The following is a 17,425-nucleotide window of genomic DNA, read 5'->3' on the forward strand; positions in this document are numbered from 1 at the left end:
GCAACCCTGATAACTTAGATACCATGAATAATGTATAAGAATGTTGGAGTTCCCGTTGTGGCTCAGCAGGTTAATAAGCTGACACAGTGTCCGTTAGGATACGGGTTTGATCCCTGGCCTCACTCAGGGTAAAAGTGTAAACAGATACAAATACTTGGGAAAAAATTTATATTATCATACTGGAGTAAAAACAAAAACAGGTGAGTCCCTCAAACCATATACAGCAGTACATAATACTTATACAGTTCACAAACAAGCAGAACTAATTAATACTGTTTGGGGAATCATGTCTATGTGAAAAAAACTGTTGAAAAAAAATAAGAGAATGATGAATAAAAATTTAGGACACCTGCCAGTGACCTATGGGAGGCAAGCAGCAGGACCAAATAGCATAAGGTACATAAGCAGATGTAACATTACTGGTAATGATCCAGCTCTTGAGTTGAGTAACTGGTTCATGGGTATTCACTAAAAAAAAAAATAAAGTTAAATCATTCACACTTAATACACACACACACACGCACACACACACACACACACGCACGCACGCACTTTTTTTGGTCTTTTTAGGGCAGCACCTGCAGCATATGCAGATTCCCAGGCTAGGGGTTGTACTGGAGCTACAGCTGCTGGCCTATGCCACAGCCATAACAACACCAGATCTGAGCTGCATCTGTGACCTACACCGCAGCTCACAGCAACACCAGATCCTTAACCCACTGGGTGACGCCAGGGATCGATCATGGATGCTCGCAGGGTTCGCTAACTGCTGAGCCATGATGGGAACTCCTCATATGTGCTATATTTATTTTTTGAACTTACTGTAAATTAAAATAGATAATTAAAAGTTGATTTAATAAAGGAATATACAACTATTTATTTGTATAGTCACATGGGGGGGGGAACCATAAAAAGTAAGTTCCCTTACAGCTAATAAGATATTCACAAAATCTGTATGCTCCCCAAATATGCCTGGCCTAGTGTTGCCACAAGCCCTTAGAGAAAGGGTGGAGCAGAAGCTTTAGAGTAGAATACTTGGCTCTGTACTAATGAGTCAGTGAATGTTTTAAACTTTATTTCCTTCATCTATTTTTTCCCCCATTTTTTTAAAGTATAGTTGATTGACAGTGGTGTGCCAATTTCTGCTGTACCACAAAGTGACCCCGTCATACATAGATACGCATTCCCTTTCTTACATCATCTTCCACCATGGTCTCTCCTGAGAGACTCGATACAGGTCCCTGTGCAGACCGGATATACAGTGCTGTACAGCAGGACCTCATTGCCCGTCCATTCTAAATGCAATAGTTTGCATCCACTAACCCCAGACTCCCCGTGCCTCTCACTCCCTCCTCCCTTATTTTCCTTATCTATTAAACAGGCATCTTAATAACTGCGCCTGTCTCACGGTGCTAACACGAGGATCAACGGAGATAATGTCTGCAAAAAACATTTTATAAACAGAGTGATCTATACATGCCAGTTAGTTTGTGAAAGCTGAAGGTTAGGGGACCATGAGGTTAGTTTTCTACTAAAGCCGCTGGGGTCAGTGGAATCAGCACTGAAGGGCATTTCCTGTACCTTGATGAGTTGATTGTTCTTCACATAGTGCAAAGTGTTTGCCCGATTCCCTCCAGCCACCACAGGTGGGTAGGCTAAGATGTCTGCACCACGAGCCCGGCACTCAAATTCAAACTGAAAAACAACGGCGGCAAGGTATGACTGGAGGAAGGATTTCCCCAGGGCTGCCCCAGCCAGGATCTCTTCAACAGCCTATACCTCCATTCAAGGGCTTAAGCTATTAATGGAAAACTACTCATCACATCATTTAACCAAACTTTCATGCTCTATAACTTTAGTCTGTGTCTTTTATTCTCACCCAACTACTGTTCATCATTATTATCACATCTGCTCTTTTCTTCCGAGTGCTCTAAATTTCCTAAGATTTTCAAACTGTTAAGTCCAGAAGAGAACACAGAATGCTTATGATCAGGGATGAGTGCAGAGATAGTCAGATACTTTACACGTCACTATTTTGTTTTTTCTTACAGATCCACACTGGAATACGGCCTGCATTTTTCACAGCAGCTCTAAATTACAACTTTCAACCTTTCAAATAGCTACCAAGCTACATGCTCTGGAAACGTGAGAAAAGATGCCAGGCAAACGGTAAATTCTACCAATTTGATTATATATTCCAGGATGGAGCTGGAGAATGGTTCGTATAGCACCACCCCAGATTCTCTGCCTTTGCAGTTACTTATACAGTATTATTCCTACCTCGCTTTTGTGAAAGAAAGGCTTTCCTTCTTGATCTGTTACACTTTGTGATCTTCTCCATTGAATTATAGCTCTGCATATTTTTGACTCATCTAATAAATTACCAGTGACATTTAAGAAGCAAATCCTCTCTACTGATATCCTGGTCACTTCTGTGAAAGCTAACCAGATGCCATATGCGAATCAATGAAATTACACCTGCCGCCAACACAACTTTCCCAGTCATTTAAAGCTCACCTTAGCATAAAGAAAGCCTTCCTCCACGGGGGCTTTGCCGGCAAACATGGTCTCTATGAAAGCCTGCAACGAGAACGGAGGAGGAAAAGAACCTAGTCTCATTTTAACTATGTTCCTTATTCAAACATTCACAATACTGGATCTCAAATAGAAAGCACCTTTTCCACCAATTTTGTCGACCGGACGTTGTGGCTTTGCAGGCCTGATAATATAGGTTTCCCAAGGGGAAAATACTGCTTTCAGGAATAGCTGACTGATGAGAGACTTAGTGGAACAGCACCCAACCTTCCCACTTAGAACATAGACTGTATACTAGAGTAAGCTACATGGAAGCACAATTGTCATTTCTGTTTATAAAATGCTTCTACTGCCTTGGAATGTATGAAATTATGGATGGACTGGTCTCGGGTATGGCAGGGTTTCCCAACCTTGGCAGTATCAATATTTTGGGCTGGGTTATTCTTTGTTTGGGGGCTGTCCTGCTGACTGCAGGATGACAAGAGCGTTCCCCAACTGTGAAAATCAGGTATCGCCAAATTTCCCCGGGAGACAAACCTGCCCCCCAGTGTGAGAACCACTGGCCTACAGCACAAGGACTTTATAATTCTGTGATCGCCGTGTTACACCTGTTTCCTATTCTTGTACCTTGTTCCAAAAAGGATTTTGATTTGCTTAGATGGATACATAAAATACAAAAATATAGCATAAAATTCATGGTAGACTTAAAAAAAAAAAGAAAAAAAGAAGGCAAGGCTAGAGGGGAATGGCGCTAAGACACAAAACAACGAAGGGAAAGGCACACCATGATGATCCTGACAACTACTCTGGCGAAGGCAGACTGGCCGCAAATCAACCCGAGTTCTCCAGCAGTCAATGTGAGAAGGGAAACGCGGCCAGTTACATAATTTCCAATGTCTGTGGGACAAATCAGTCACACAGGGATATGATTATAAGATACTACACCAGTCGTTACAGTCTAAGAACAAATGAATTGTGGAAGGAATGTTTTTAATAACATTTCTTAATATAAGGTAATGACAGGAGTTCCCGTCGTGGCGCAGTGGTTAACGAATCCGACGAGGAACCATGAGGTTGTGGGTTCGATCCCTGCCCTTGCTCAGTGGGTTAAGGATCCGGCGTTGCCGTGAGCTGTGGTGTAGGTCGCAGATGCAGCTTGGATTCTGCATTGCTGTGGCTCTGGCGTAGGCCGGTGGCTACACCTCCAATTAGACCCCTAGCCTGGGAACCTCCATATGCTGCAGGAGTGGCCCTAGAAATGGCAAAAAGACAAAAAAAAAAAAAAAAAAAAAAAAAAAAAAAAAAGGTTTTTAAAGCCCAAGAGAGAAGCAAGTGGGATGAAATGGGAATATCTGCATGGCCTGGTCCCTTTCCTCAGTCTGACCTTTCCTCAAAGATGCCATCCTTAGAAAGGCCTTTCCTGACCATCCTATCCAAGTTAGCACTTTGCATCACACCATGCCCTTCCATTTAAAAAACATATATTTTTATTTATTTGTTTGTTTACTATTATTATTTTTGGCTGCACCCATGGCATGTGGAAGTTCCTGGGCCAGGGATCAAACCTGTGCCACAACAGTGACCCCAGCTCCTGCACTGACAATGCCAGATCCTTAACCTGCTGCACCACAAGGCAACTCCTATCCCTCTTCCACTCTTCATTCTTCTTCGCAGCATTAAATTCCAGATGACTACACATCCTGTTTGTTTACAACTGGAATGTAGACTGACTGAGGACAGGGACACACCGAGAGCCTGTTTCACTGTGTTCTTAGAACCTAGAGCAGTGCCTGGCACCATAGGCAGTCCTTAAAATAAGTATTTACTGAATGAATTAGCAATTACAATTAAAGGTTACTGATTTGTATATATACGCACATGTTGATAAATAACTAGTTTGCCCTGCATTTTTATCATGAAACTAAAACAAAACCAAAAAAGGGGGGGGGGAGTGTAGTGGCTCTGGTGAGGCTCATAGATGTAAAAGAGGGATTTCGTTGTCATTTTATAAATTTCCTTTCAAACCTTTAATGCATATTACAGAGAATTTTTGAAGTCATGGCCCTTTTACACTGCAGACTAAACAGGGTAGAAAAGTTCCTTTTGCTTTGCAGGTGGGCAAATAGCTGACGGTGCTTTACTCAGTGTGCCTCCTACAACCCCATTTCTTCACAGATGCTCTGGGTACATATGGTATGTGTCACCTATCCTTACTGTGTGTGTGACATTCTGTCTATAAAGATCCCTTCTTCTTAGGGTTGTCTTCTCACAGTGTAGCCCATATGCCCGATTAACACGTAACCCTCTTCACTAGGTGCTTTTTAAGTGTCTGTATTTTGAGTCTTTAAAAATGTAAAATGGGTTTTCTTTGCATTTCACACTCTGTGCACTTCATAATCAGAGCACAACATGAATACTGTAGTTTATGGAGAAAGGAGAGTGGAGAGAAAAAGCATTTTAGAAATGATTTCATAATTTTTCGGCTGTGCCTGCAGCATGTGGAAGTTCTGGGGCCAGTGATCAAACTCTCACCACAGCAGTGACAATGCTGGATTCTTAACCTATTTACCACCAGGGAACTCCAATTTCATAAAGGCTTTTCATGTATGTTCCCCATGGGGGTGATGTTAGAATAGGAAGAAGGGCACTCTGGCCAGAGGGATGACACGACACTATGGCCCATCTCAAAGTGTTCAGTATGTGGAGTTCCCATTGTGGCTCAGCGGGTTAAGAACCCAACTAGTATCCATGAGGATGCAGTTTTGATCCCTGGCCTTGCTCAGTGGGTTAAAGATTTAGCGTTGCTGCAAGCTGTGGGGTAGGGTGCAGATGCGGCTCGAATCTGGTGTTGTTGTGGCTGTGGTGTAGGCTGGTGGCTGCAGCTTCGGTTTGATCCCTAGCCCAGGAACTTCCATGTGCCACAGGTGTGGCCCTAAAAAGGGGGGAAAAAATGGAAGCAAGGAGACAGCAAAGCCATACTCAGTGTCCCACCAAGCGAGGGACAGGTGAAAATAACACAGCTTGGTACTTAGAGCCAGGTCTGTTTTCCACTCCACTATTCTGCCACATGGAGTAGACTTGGAGACTAAATAATTAGATATATCTAGTTGGGGAGAAGCAATCATGCAGGTAACTTCCATATTTCTACCTGTAGATATTGATACTATTCACCATGAAAAAGAATTCAGAAGAGTCAGGTCTGGTGGAGGGCAGAGCCCAAGTTTACGTACTTAGAGGAAATTCAGGGAGAGACGTCCAGGCAGGACATACGCTCAGCCACAGGCGAGATCAGCCCTGGAGAAAGTCTGACTCCCGTCTCACTTTTCTTTCTGCCACAAATTATACCAGCTGTCTGTAAGAGTTACTTAGCTCTAATGGCAAGGCCCTTTACTTATATTATACCAAATCTGAGTACAACACAACCCAATGGATCAGTATACACAGGCACTAATTATATTTGGGTTGGTCCACAAAAGAAGGAAAATTTTCACTTGGGCTGAGTCACAGAAATAGAGCATAACTATTCTTTGTTTGGTTTCTATTGTTTGTTTTTGCTTTTCTTAGCATAACTATTCTTAAGGAAACTATTGTGCGCAAATACCCAAAAATCTTCCAGAAACATTCCATATCAGAATTGGGAACACTGAAGGAATACAATCACTGACAGCTAGAAGTTTAAGAAAAACAAGGCCAAACTCCATCTCCCTGTCTGTTGTCATTACTGAGTTGCTAGATAAAGGCAACACCATAGACATAATACTTCTAAATTTTAGGACAACACCAAAATAAAATCTCAGGATAACTATGTATAGACAGGTAACAGTGTGATCAGAATACTGTAAAACCTGGTTTTATACCTTATTCAAAGACATCTGGGAAGTTCTCGTTGTGGTGCTGCAGAAATGAATCCGACTAGTATCCATGTGGATGTGGGTTCGATCCCTGTCGTCAGTGGGTTAAAGACCCGGCGTTGCTATGAGCTGTGGTGTAGGTCGCAGACATGGCCCGGATTCCAAGTTGCTGTGGCTGTGGCATGGGCCAGAGGCTGGAGCTCCGATTCAACCTCTACCCTGGGAACTTCCATTTGCCACGGGTGCAGCCCTAAAGAGCAAAAAAATGAAAGAAAGAAAGAAAGAAAGAAAAGAAAGAAAAGAAAGAAAAGAAAGAAAAGAAAGAAAGAAAGAAAGAAAGAAAGAAAGAAAGAAAGAAAAGAAAAGAAAAGAAAAGAAAAGAAAAGAAAAGAAAAGAAAAGAAAAGAAAAGAAAAGAAAAGAAAAGAAAAGGACATCTGATTTGCCTTGCAGGTACTGAGCAAATCTGCAGACACATTCAGTAAATCTCCAAGTAGAAGCTAAACGTCTATGTGCCATGAGATTACTGCATTGGGTACACAATCTTAATGTGCCCACTCAACCCGAAGAGCTGAGATTTTTTCATTTGGAAGCAACTGTTTCAGTAGGAACCCTACCTGTGAGGTCAGCTTCCCAGCAATCTGCATTCGTTCAATTTCTGCAGGAGATTTGATCAGCCTGAGGCGCTGGACCAGCGGCTGCACAGCCCGAACTTTGTTCTTGCTCTTGGCTTTGACCTCTGCCAGCTGCTGCATGTAGTCACAGTGGAGCTGCGTGTGCGAGGGCCTCGTCCAGTCATACCACAGAGTATGGGTCTCAGCTTAAAACAGATTGCAAACAAAACAGCAACAAAAAATTCCACCTGTCACATCATGACTTGAACAAGAGTCAAAACTATAAGCTGTGTAGTGTAGAACTCTAAAGCGTGGAGCACAAGCTCTCTTAAGACTAACGTCATTGGGAGTTCCCGCGTGGCTCAGTGGTTAACGAATCCGACTAGGAACCATGAGGTTGCGGTTTGGTCCCTGGCCTCGCTCAGTGGGTTAAGGATCCGGCGTTGCTGTGAGCTATGGCGTAGGTTGCAGACACGGCTCAGATCCCGCGTTGCTGTGGCTCTGGCGTAGGCTCGTGGCTATGGCTCCGATTTGACCCCTAGCCTGGGAACCTCCATATGCCGCAGGAGCAGCCCAAGAAATGGCAAAAAGACAAAAAAAAAAAAAAGAAAAACAAAAGGACTGACGTCATTGAAGGACAATCAGAAATCACTGGAAAGGCCATTCTCTGAAGATAGCCAAATCCTCTGAGACTGAATGAATATACAACTTTTCTCCCCTCAAACGTCAATGTTCTTCGTAAAGATGATAGATGAGACCTTTAAAGTTTTATTCAAGCTTTTTTTTTTTTGCTTATTTTTCAATATTTATTTTATTAAATATTTTGCTACAGTATACCAACTTTACATTCTTGGAATAAATCCTTGCTTTTTCCCTATGGGACAATTTTTTTTTTTTTTTATTACTCAATGAATTTACTACATTTACAGTTGTACTCAAGCTTTACTTAACTGTTAAAGAAGAATTATGACAATTGTTTTCCACACCACAACTGAGCTAGAGGCATCGCTACATAATTGAACAAAAAAGGACAGAAAAAGTACTCAGCTCATGGTTGTGTTTCATCCCTTACAATTTGAGTACTGGTGAGATTGTATAACATGTGCTAATCCACACTTATCCAGGAAAATCTTTCCTTTCCTGTCTGCCACGTATCTTCATTAGAGACAACCAGAGTTCTCGTTTCCACTTTAGAGACCCAAGAAATGGTCAGTTCTGGCCTGAGATATAAGATAAGGGTCATTACGAAAATCTTTCCCACTTACACCAGGTCTCCACTTGTTCCCTGCTTTTTTTTTCTGACAGAAGCTGATGCGTATTATTCCTAAGAATCTAAACATGAAGAGTGTATATTTTATACAATGTACTTTGGAACAGAACAGGGGAAAAAAAATCCTAAATATTTTGATGGGATATGTATTAGTGATGTAATCGCCTAAATATATCATTTTAAAGTAAAAATGGTTTTAAATGTAGATTATATGTAAAACTCCAATCTTATTTTCAATAGAAATTTAACTATAATTTTTTGCGTGTGTGTCTTTTTTTGCCTTTTCTAGGGCTGCTCCCGCGGCATATGGAGGGTCCCAGGCTAAGGGTTTGATTGGAGCTAGAGCCACCGGTCTACACCACAGCTCATGTCAACGCTGGATCTTTAACCCACTGAGAATCCTGCTTGATTGAGGAGGTATGGAGTGGGAGCTGCAGATTTTACATTTCTGTCATCAGACATTTGTAATTCTATTATGCATCACCAGGTGATTCTGAGGCTGGTGATGAACAGATCATTCTTGAGAATACTTCTTTTTTTAGAAGAGTTGGCAAAAGAAGTAGTCAAAGATCAGTAGACTAGTCAGTCATCTTAAAGAGAGGCCCATGGCTATCAGCCACTTTAAAATTCTCTCTGAGATTTCAAAAGAGACCAGTTAACAGTCTCTCTGAATAATCTAATGAAAAATTAGCAAATGAACGAATGAAATCTTTAAAGTCTTGTGGAAAAGACTTCTATTCTTTCCCTGGTCCCCAGGGAAATGCTGTGATAATCATTTTAGGAAAAGAGGAACTTTGTCTAAACAGGCAGGGAAGGTCTGAGTACCCATCTGGCCTGGGATTTCACTTCTGCTCCCATTTGTTACCTTTCAGTTTCGGTACCAGATGTTGAAATTCCTCCAGCGTATAAGCTTCGTCCACTCCAGTCAGAGCTACTGCTCCATCCGTGCCCGATCGGGGGCCATCCCACAGTTCTCGACTGGGGTCTCTTCGAGGCACAAAAAGCATGGCTTTGTGTGCTGGTAACTGCTTGCCAGGGAGGCTCTGAAGGACCAGGATGCTATCAGGTTCTTGGAATCCACACAAGTACAGGAAATTGTTGTCTTGGTGGAAAGTATAGGGGATATCGTTGCTCATATAATATGTAGGGTTCGACAGCAGAACCACGGTCTGGTCTGTTCCACTCTGCCCTTGCACTTCCTTGTGGATCAGGGACATCAGTTTGTGTCTGCGAAGTGCATATTCCACCTGGGAAAGTCCTGGCGTCACCTCCCCTAGAAATGACAGATAACAGAGATGCTCTGCATTTCTATACTGCCAAAGAACTTAAGACAGCTTAATACTAGATGGAGACACCCAAGTTCATTTCTTCCATTTATGTCAAATCTCCTCATAGTACATGGTGAATGAAGGATATAACGTAGGTTTTAAATTTCTATTCCATTGCAAAAATGTGGAAGAAATGATAAATGTGGTCCTGCCTGAAAACTAGGGTCATGACCTCTTAAGATCTCTTCCAGCTCTTGGGTTCATACTTTTACTCATTCACATATTTATTAAACATTATTACGTGGAAGGCATTGTTAGGCACGTAATACCAGTTGCGCTGAAGTTTCAATACATAAGGTGAGGAAAAGGATCACATTTTATGTGTATGACTTCCCCAAAAGAACGTAAGCTCCATGAAGAAATACAGGTTTTTGTCTGTTTGCTCAATGTTATATTCCCAGGGCCTAGAATAACAACCAGAATACAGTAAGCATTTGATAACTATCCATCAAATGAGATATAATTTTTTTTTTAAAGTCTCATTTGTTTATTTTTTTTTATTTTATTTTTTTAAATTTTCCCACTGTACAGCAAGGGGGTCAGGTTATCCTTACATGTATACATTGCAATTAGAGATATAATTTTTAACACAATAGAGTTTAAGGCCAAAAAGCTCTCCCCAATTTCAAGAGCTAGAATAAATTTCTCCTTCTGAATTTCCAAGGCATAAGAATTATCTTTTCTTTTCCTTTTCCTTTTCCTTTTTTTTTTTGTCTTTTTAGGGGCACACCGGCAGCATATGGAGGTTTCCAGGCTAGGGGTCGAATGAGAGCTGCACCTGCCAGCCTATACCACAGCCACAGCAACGCAGGATCCAAGCCACATCTGCGACCTACACCAGAGCTCATGGCAATGCCAGGTCCTTAACCCACTGGGTGAGGCCAGGGATTGAACCTGCGTCCTCATGGACACTAGTCAGATTCCTTTCCGCTAAGCCATGATGGGAACTCCAAAGAATTATCTTTCTAACAGGCTTTTCACCTTCCACCTTGTATTAACAGCTAGCTGGGTATACACAACCTCTTGGAGGGTCAGAGTCATCTCTGTATCCTTCAAAACTCTAGTAATATTATCTATCTTTTGGGTCTGTCATGAGAATCAAATTTGGTAAAGCATGTGGTTTGCAAGGATTTGAAGAGGAGTTCTCTTGTGGTACCGTGGGTTAAGGATCCAGTGTTGTCACTGCAGTAGCTTGGGTCACTGCTGTGGCACGAATTCAATCTCTAGCCCTGAACTTCCACATGCCCTGCGCTGACCCCCCACCAAAGGATCTGAAGTCACTCTAGGTAATCTTTTGAAAACTATGTATTTATTTTTCTTTTCTTTTTTTGGCCTTTTCTAGGGCCGCTCCCTCAGCATATGGAGATTCCCAGGCTAGGGGTCTAATCGAAGTCATAGCCACCGGCCTACGCCAGAGCCACAGCAACAGGGGATCCGAGCTGCATCTGCAACCTACACCACGGCTCATGGCAATGCCGGATCCTCAACCCACTGAGCAAGGCCAGGGATCGAACCCGCAACCTCATGGTTCCTAGTCAGATCTGTTAACCACTGCACCACGACGGGAACTCCTCTTTTGAAAGCTATGTATTTATTTTGTTTACTAAACTGCATGCAGGCACATACAAACTTTTGACAATTTCAAGGGTCTCAGATACCTGTAAGCTCACCTCAAAATTCCATATTAATCTTTTTAATGAAATTTTATGTGTTAGTTCTTAATACTGGTACCTAGCAGAGTGCCTGGCTGCTAGCCCAGTGATGAATGGGTGAAAACTTCACTTCTGAGATGGAAATTAAGCCTGCTTTCACTTAAGGTTCTCAAACAAAAGAACTACTAAAACAATCACTCATAAAAGCTGTATCCTTAAGCTTACCCTTAATAGTAATAGTTAAAAAAACATCTAATGCTTACTGAATGCTTACTATGTGTCTGCACTATTCTAACTGTATATATGTACCAACTTGTCTAAACTTTGCAATGACTCTATGATGTGGGGGACTATTATTATTCCCTGGGGTAGCACATGCCAGTATAGGGAGACAGCCATGAAATACAGCTGTATAAAAAAAGTTAAATGACATTTCCATTCATGTTTAAAAAAAAAAAAGGAAAATTAAGATTTTAGAAAAGAATCACAATTTTCATAGTGGTAATCTTTGGCGAGTGAGATAAACTGAAACTTTCTACTTAACGTGATATTTTATATTATTTGAATTTTGTTTCAATGAGTGTGTGTGTATATGTGTGTGTGTATATATGTGTGTGTGTGTGTACATATATATATATATATATATACATACACTCTTAAAACCATGGGCAGTCCTCTGCACTCTCATAACCTACAATGGCTCTTCAATGTCCATCAGATCAAATTCAGACTCAAACCTAGACTGTAATGGCTTTAACCAGGGGACTCCCATTTATCTGGCTAACCTTTTTTTTTTTTCTGGTAACAACTTTATTGAGATATAAGTTAACCACTAACAGTGTACAATTCAATGGTTTTAGTATGTTCACAGAATTGTGCAATGATTACCCCCATCAATTTTAGAATATTTCATCACTCCCAGAAGAAATCCAACGCCAATGGGTACTCACTCCCTGTTTCCTCTGAATCGCCCCTGCCCTTGACAACCACTCATCTATTTTCTATCTCTATGGATTTGTATATTGTAGAGATTTCATATGAACAAAATCCCACAATAGGTGATCTTTGGTGACTTGGTCAACTTTTTTCTTATCATTCCCGCCATTACTCTGAAATGAATTCCTTCTGTCTTACACAAATTCAACCTGCTCTTTCCCTATTACCTCGCTTACAATGTGTCCCTACTATCTTCCCCGTCTCCCGACGGGGAAGTTCCCAGGCCAGGGATAGAATCAGCGCCACAACAGTGACCCAAGCCATTGCAGTGACAATGCCAGATCCTTAACCCACTAAGCCACACGGAATTTCACAAGGTATCCCCTTTGTAAAATTTCTTCTTCCTTCTTAACAATTCCACTCCCAAGATTTGGGGCTCAATACAATGTGTAGACCCTTCTCAATCAAAAGGCTTTTCCTGATTAGCCCGGATCAAGCTGATGTGTTCCTTTGAATTATTTTTTTAAGTCAAATATTTCATTTCCATATACACAGCTTACAGTTGTGTATAAATGTAATCACACCATACTCTTTTAATAGTTAAACACGTTCTGTCTTTGTCTCCACTGAGTCCTCACTCCCCTTCCCTTCTTCTTTCCACATCAGAACTCCCTCTGTATTTGTAATCTAGTAAGTGTTCTTTCCTATTTTTCTCAATACTCACACCCTTACATACACATATACCTACATTTAGGGTTTTTAAAATTACTAGCGTTTTACAGAAACGGAACTGTCTAGTTGTTTTACCTATGCATAGTTTATCTCGCCAGAAAATTCTGTAGTTTGTATCCTATTAATAATTTTTTATCAAACTTCAATAGAAAAATTTACATTTTTATTGACGAACTTGGTAGTAAAAGAGATAAATAAGAGAGGGCTACATAGGCCTGTCTGAATCAGGAAAAGCAAGAGAGTTGGTCCTAGAAGAGCTCATGTCACATTTCTTTCTCTCAGGATTGAGCTGGCTAAGAGTCCCCTAGGGCTCCAGGGCAGAATAGAACTTTGCCCCAGAGCTCAAGAACAGCGTAATTATTTATCTCCCCAATAATTAGTCATGTTAAGTCTGCCACTGTCGGAGTTCCCGTCGTGGCGCAGTGGTTAACGAATCCGACTAGGATCCATGAGGTTGCGGGTTCGGTCCCTGCCCTTGCTCAGTGGGTTAACGATCCGGCGTTGCTGTGAGCTGTGGTGTAGGTCGCAGACGCTGCTTGGATCCCGCGTTGCTGTGGCTCTGGCGTAGGCCGGCGGCTACAGCTCTGATTAGACCCCTAGCCTGGGAACCTCCATATGCCACGGAAGCGGCCCAAAGAAATAGCAAAAAGACAAAAAAAAAAAAAAAAAAAAAAAAGTCTGCTACTGTCATTCAATAATGGAAAACTCCCCCTATTCACCCAAGCAGTAAAAACTCTTCTATAAAAGCAGGAGCTGGGAGTTCCTTGGTAGCCTAGTGGTTAAGGATCCTGTGGGTTACTACTGCCGCACGGATTTGATCCCTGGCATGTTGTGGGCGCAGCCAAAAAAAAAAAAAAAAAAAAAATTCTAAAAGCAGAGGCTGGTTATAATTGGTGGATTATTCAACTTTTCCTTTTTGCCTTTTTACTTTGTCCCTTTCCTGTGCTTTGCTTTTGATTACTTCACAGCTAAAGTCCATGTAATAAAACTAAATTTAAAAAATCAGGACTTCCCGTCGTGGCGCAGTGGAAATGAATCTGATTTCCTAGTCAGATGAGGTTGCGGGTATGATACCTGGCCTCACTCAGTGGGTTTAAGGACCTGCTGTTGCCATGAGCTGTGATGTGGACGCCGCTCAGCTCCTGCACGGCGGTGGCTGTGGTCAGCAGCTGTAGCTCTGATTAGACCTCCAGTCTGTGAACCTCCACATACCGCAGGTGCGGCCCTAAAAAGCAAAAAAAAAAAAAAAAAAAAAAAAAAAACCAAATCATTCTGTATGTTAAAAAATTTTTTTCTGGAGTTCCCGTCGTGGCGCAGTGGTTAACGAATCCGACTAGGAACCATGAGGTTGCGGGTTCGGTCCCTGCCCTTGCTTAGTGGGTTAACGATCCGGCGTTGCCGTGAGCTGTGGTGTAGGTTGCAGACGCGGCTCGGATCCCGCGTTGCTGTGGCTCTGGCGTAGGCCGGTGGCTACAGCTCCGATTCAACCCCTAGCCTGGGAACCTCCATATGCCGCGGAAGCGGCCCAAGAGATAGCAACAACAACAACGACAAAAAGACAAAAGACAAAAAAAAAAAAAAAAAAAATTTTCTGAAATAAGAACAAAATTCATGGTATTTAATGATCTTGATCTATGTGTTCTCTCTTTTTTCATTACAGAGTATACATATATGTATATTAGGAAGTAACTTCAGAAAAAAGATAAAATTATTTGAAAATCAAAGCAGAATTGCAAAACCGTCTTTTACACCCCTCAAAGCAGTCCTCTTTGCTGAATCTAATTTCATACAAATGATTATATGAGAAATATTTAAAACACTGGCTACATTTCCCCAAGCTTATTACTAAATATAAACACTATAGAGTGACCGCTAACTAAAAGCTTTCACACTTCTGAAATTTCAGGAGTTCCCGTCATGGGTCAGTGGAAACGAATCTGATAGTATCCATGAGGACTCAGATCTGATCCCTAGCCTCACTCAGTGAGTTAAGGATCCAGAACTGCCATGAGCTGTGGTGTAGGTCACAGATGTGGCTTGGATCTGCATTGCTGTGGCTGTGGTGTAGGCCAGCGGCTATAGCTACAATTCAATCCCTGGCCTGGGAACTTCCATATGCCACAGGTGTGAACCTTAAAAAAATAACAACAAAAAAAAAAAACCCAAAAAACCTTCTGAAATTTTAAACAAAGAACTCTTGATCAAGACAGAAAAATTACCCAAGGAAAAACACACCTCTTCTTATCATTTGAAGGAGGAAAAAAAAAAAAAGCATGGTAAAGCAATGAACTTTAGCCCCAAAGGTAAACCTCGAAGTTGTTAAGGCCTTTGATCATAGAACTAACTACTATAGTTAATCTAGCCTGAATTTTTTTTCAGATAAAACTGTATTTGAAGACATTCTGGTAATTTTGTCAAATCATAAAGTATTAAGAAGCAAAGTCGGTATTTTATCACGTGGAATTAATTAAGGAAAGACGGGCTACTCTAACAAGCTTATTTAACCAATCAAATGCCTAGATGTCACAATCTGGACTTTGTAAATAGCAAAGTCTCACACTCAATTCCGAGATTCTGCAGCCAAGAAGAAAAGCTCTTCTAGGACACTTAGAATTAGGTCTCTCAAGAGAATAAGAAAAATGCTCTTCATTTTTAATCAGCCAAGCAGAAAACCCAGAGAAGAAAGTTTTACAAAGACTGACAATGGATGGAAAGATGCAAGTCTTTGCTACAATCCAGGTATGTATTTTAATTATTTCCTGAAACTAAGCTAGGATTTTAACGTAGTCTGACTTTGAAGTGGTGTCCTCGGATTCTGCTTATTAGGTAGTTTTTATTGAATATAAGGAAGTAAGTGCTGCATAAAGATCTACTGCTATGTAGTTGGAAAATGGGGGTAAAGAAAAAGCTAATAAACATTTCCTTATAAAGTAAAATAGAGACACTATGAAAAAGTGAAATGACCAAAGAAATCATTTAAAAATAACTCTAAATGGAATTTATTTGCATATACTGAGCAAAACAAGCCAGAGAGAAAAGGTTCAATACTGTATGATTCCACTTATACAAAACTCAAGAACAGGCCAAACAATCAGGTAGACAGAAACCAGAGCAGTGGTTACAGATGGAGGTGGCGACTGCCTAGTGGGGAGGAGGGAACATTCTGGGGTGATGGAAATGTTCTATACCTTGAAAGTGGGATGGGTTATGTTGGTGCACCTTTATCAAAAATCAACAAATTGCATATTTACGGTGCATGCAATTTGGAGTTCCTGCTGGGGCCCAGTGGGATCAATGGTGTTCTCTGGAGCGCTGGGACGAAGGTTTGATCCTAGCCCAGCACAGTGGGGTAGGGATTCTGTGTTGCTGCAATTGCAGTTAGGTTGCAGCTTTGGCTCAGATCTGATCCTTGGCCCAGGAACTCCATATACTGTGTGGTGGCCAAAAAAAGAAAAAAAAAAAAAAAAAAAAAAAAAAAAAAGGACAGTTGAGCCTCAAATTCATAGGTCCTGCATCTGGGGATTCAACCAACCTCAGATCAAAAATATTTGGGGAGGAGTTCCCATTGTGACTCAATGGATTAAGAACCCGACGAGTATGCATGAGGACGCTGGTTCGATCCCTGGCCTTGATCAGTGGGTTAAGGATCTGGCATTGCTGTGGCTATGGTGTAGGCCAGCAGCTGCAGCTCCAATTGGACCCCTAGCCTGGGAACTTCCATATGCCATGGGTAGGGCCCTAAAAAGACCACCCCCCCAAAAAAAAAAAAATTGGGGGGGAAACTCCAGAAAGTCACAAAAAGCAAAACTTGAATTTGCTGTGCATGAGCAACTATTTACATAACATCCACATTGTATTAGGGATTATATGTAATCTAGACGTGGTTTATAGCATACAGGAGGATATGTGTGGATTACATGCAAATACTAAGCCATCTTAGGTAAGGAACATGAGCATGTGCAGATTTAGGTATCTGAGAGGGTCCTGGAAACAGTGCCCTGTGGATTTCAAGGGACAACTATACACCACTCTAACGCTGACACAACTTTTACACCAAGACTTCTCTGAGTTGAATTTCTTCTTACCGAAAATATTAAAACAAAGAGACTTTAAATAAATTTCCAGATGGTAATCTCAGGCACGAGTGTTAGGTGCTGTTCTCCGGTTAAGGGCAGACTCAGTGTCGGACCTCTGGGAGTTGGAATCCTGGCTTAACCACTTACTGGGTGTCTCGGAGAGAGCTACCAAACTGCTCTGCGCCTCAATTTTGACATTTCCTCAAATATAAAATAGAGATAATAATGACAGCACCCACCTCATAAAGTTGTCAGGAAGATTTAATAAGTTAATGAAATACTTAGAACAGCAAGCACTATATAAAAATTACTTATAATTATTACCAAAATAAAGAATTTACACTTGAAGAGGTTGTCATCTGCATAATACAAAACTAGGTAGGATCTTGAAAGAGTAAAATTTGCAGGGCAACCAGAAGTATCTCTATCAAA

The 17,425-nt window shown here is 41.3% G+C and overlaps 1 protein-coding gene across 8 annotated transcripts in view; it reads right to left on the reverse strand.

Annotated features, from left to right (window-relative positions):
• The window catches only part of XPNPEP3 (X-prolyl aminopeptidase 3), a 51,989-nt gene that overhangs the window by 17,325 nt on the left and 17,239 nt on the right, over positions 1 to 17,425 (reverse strand). For 7 of the 8 annotated variants that reach the window (XM_021091465.1, XM_021091467.1, XM_021091471.1 and 4 more), the window contains 4 exons: positions 9,135 to 9,542; positions 7,003 to 7,205; positions 2,518 to 2,580; positions 1,582 to 1,695 (listed from right to left, as the gene is read on the reverse strand). In XM_021091465.1, the coding sequence (XP_020947124.1) occupies positions 1,582 to 1,695; positions 2,518 to 2,580; positions 7,003 to 7,205; positions 9,135 to 9,542 (788 nt within the window). The remainder of the gene's footprint in view (positions 1 to 1,581; positions 1,696 to 2,517; positions 2,581 to 7,002; positions 7,206 to 9,134; positions 9,543 to 17,425) is intronic. The other variant, XM_021091468.1, reaches the window with a different exon arrangement.

The sequence above is a fragment of the Sus scrofa genome, chromosome 5, assembly GCF_000003025.6.
Source record: "Sus scrofa isolate TJ Tabasco breed Duroc chromosome 5, Sscrofa11.1, whole genome shotgun sequence".
Taxonomy (NCBI): domain Eukaryota; kingdom Metazoa; phylum Chordata; class Mammalia; order Artiodactyla; family Suidae; genus Sus; species Sus scrofa.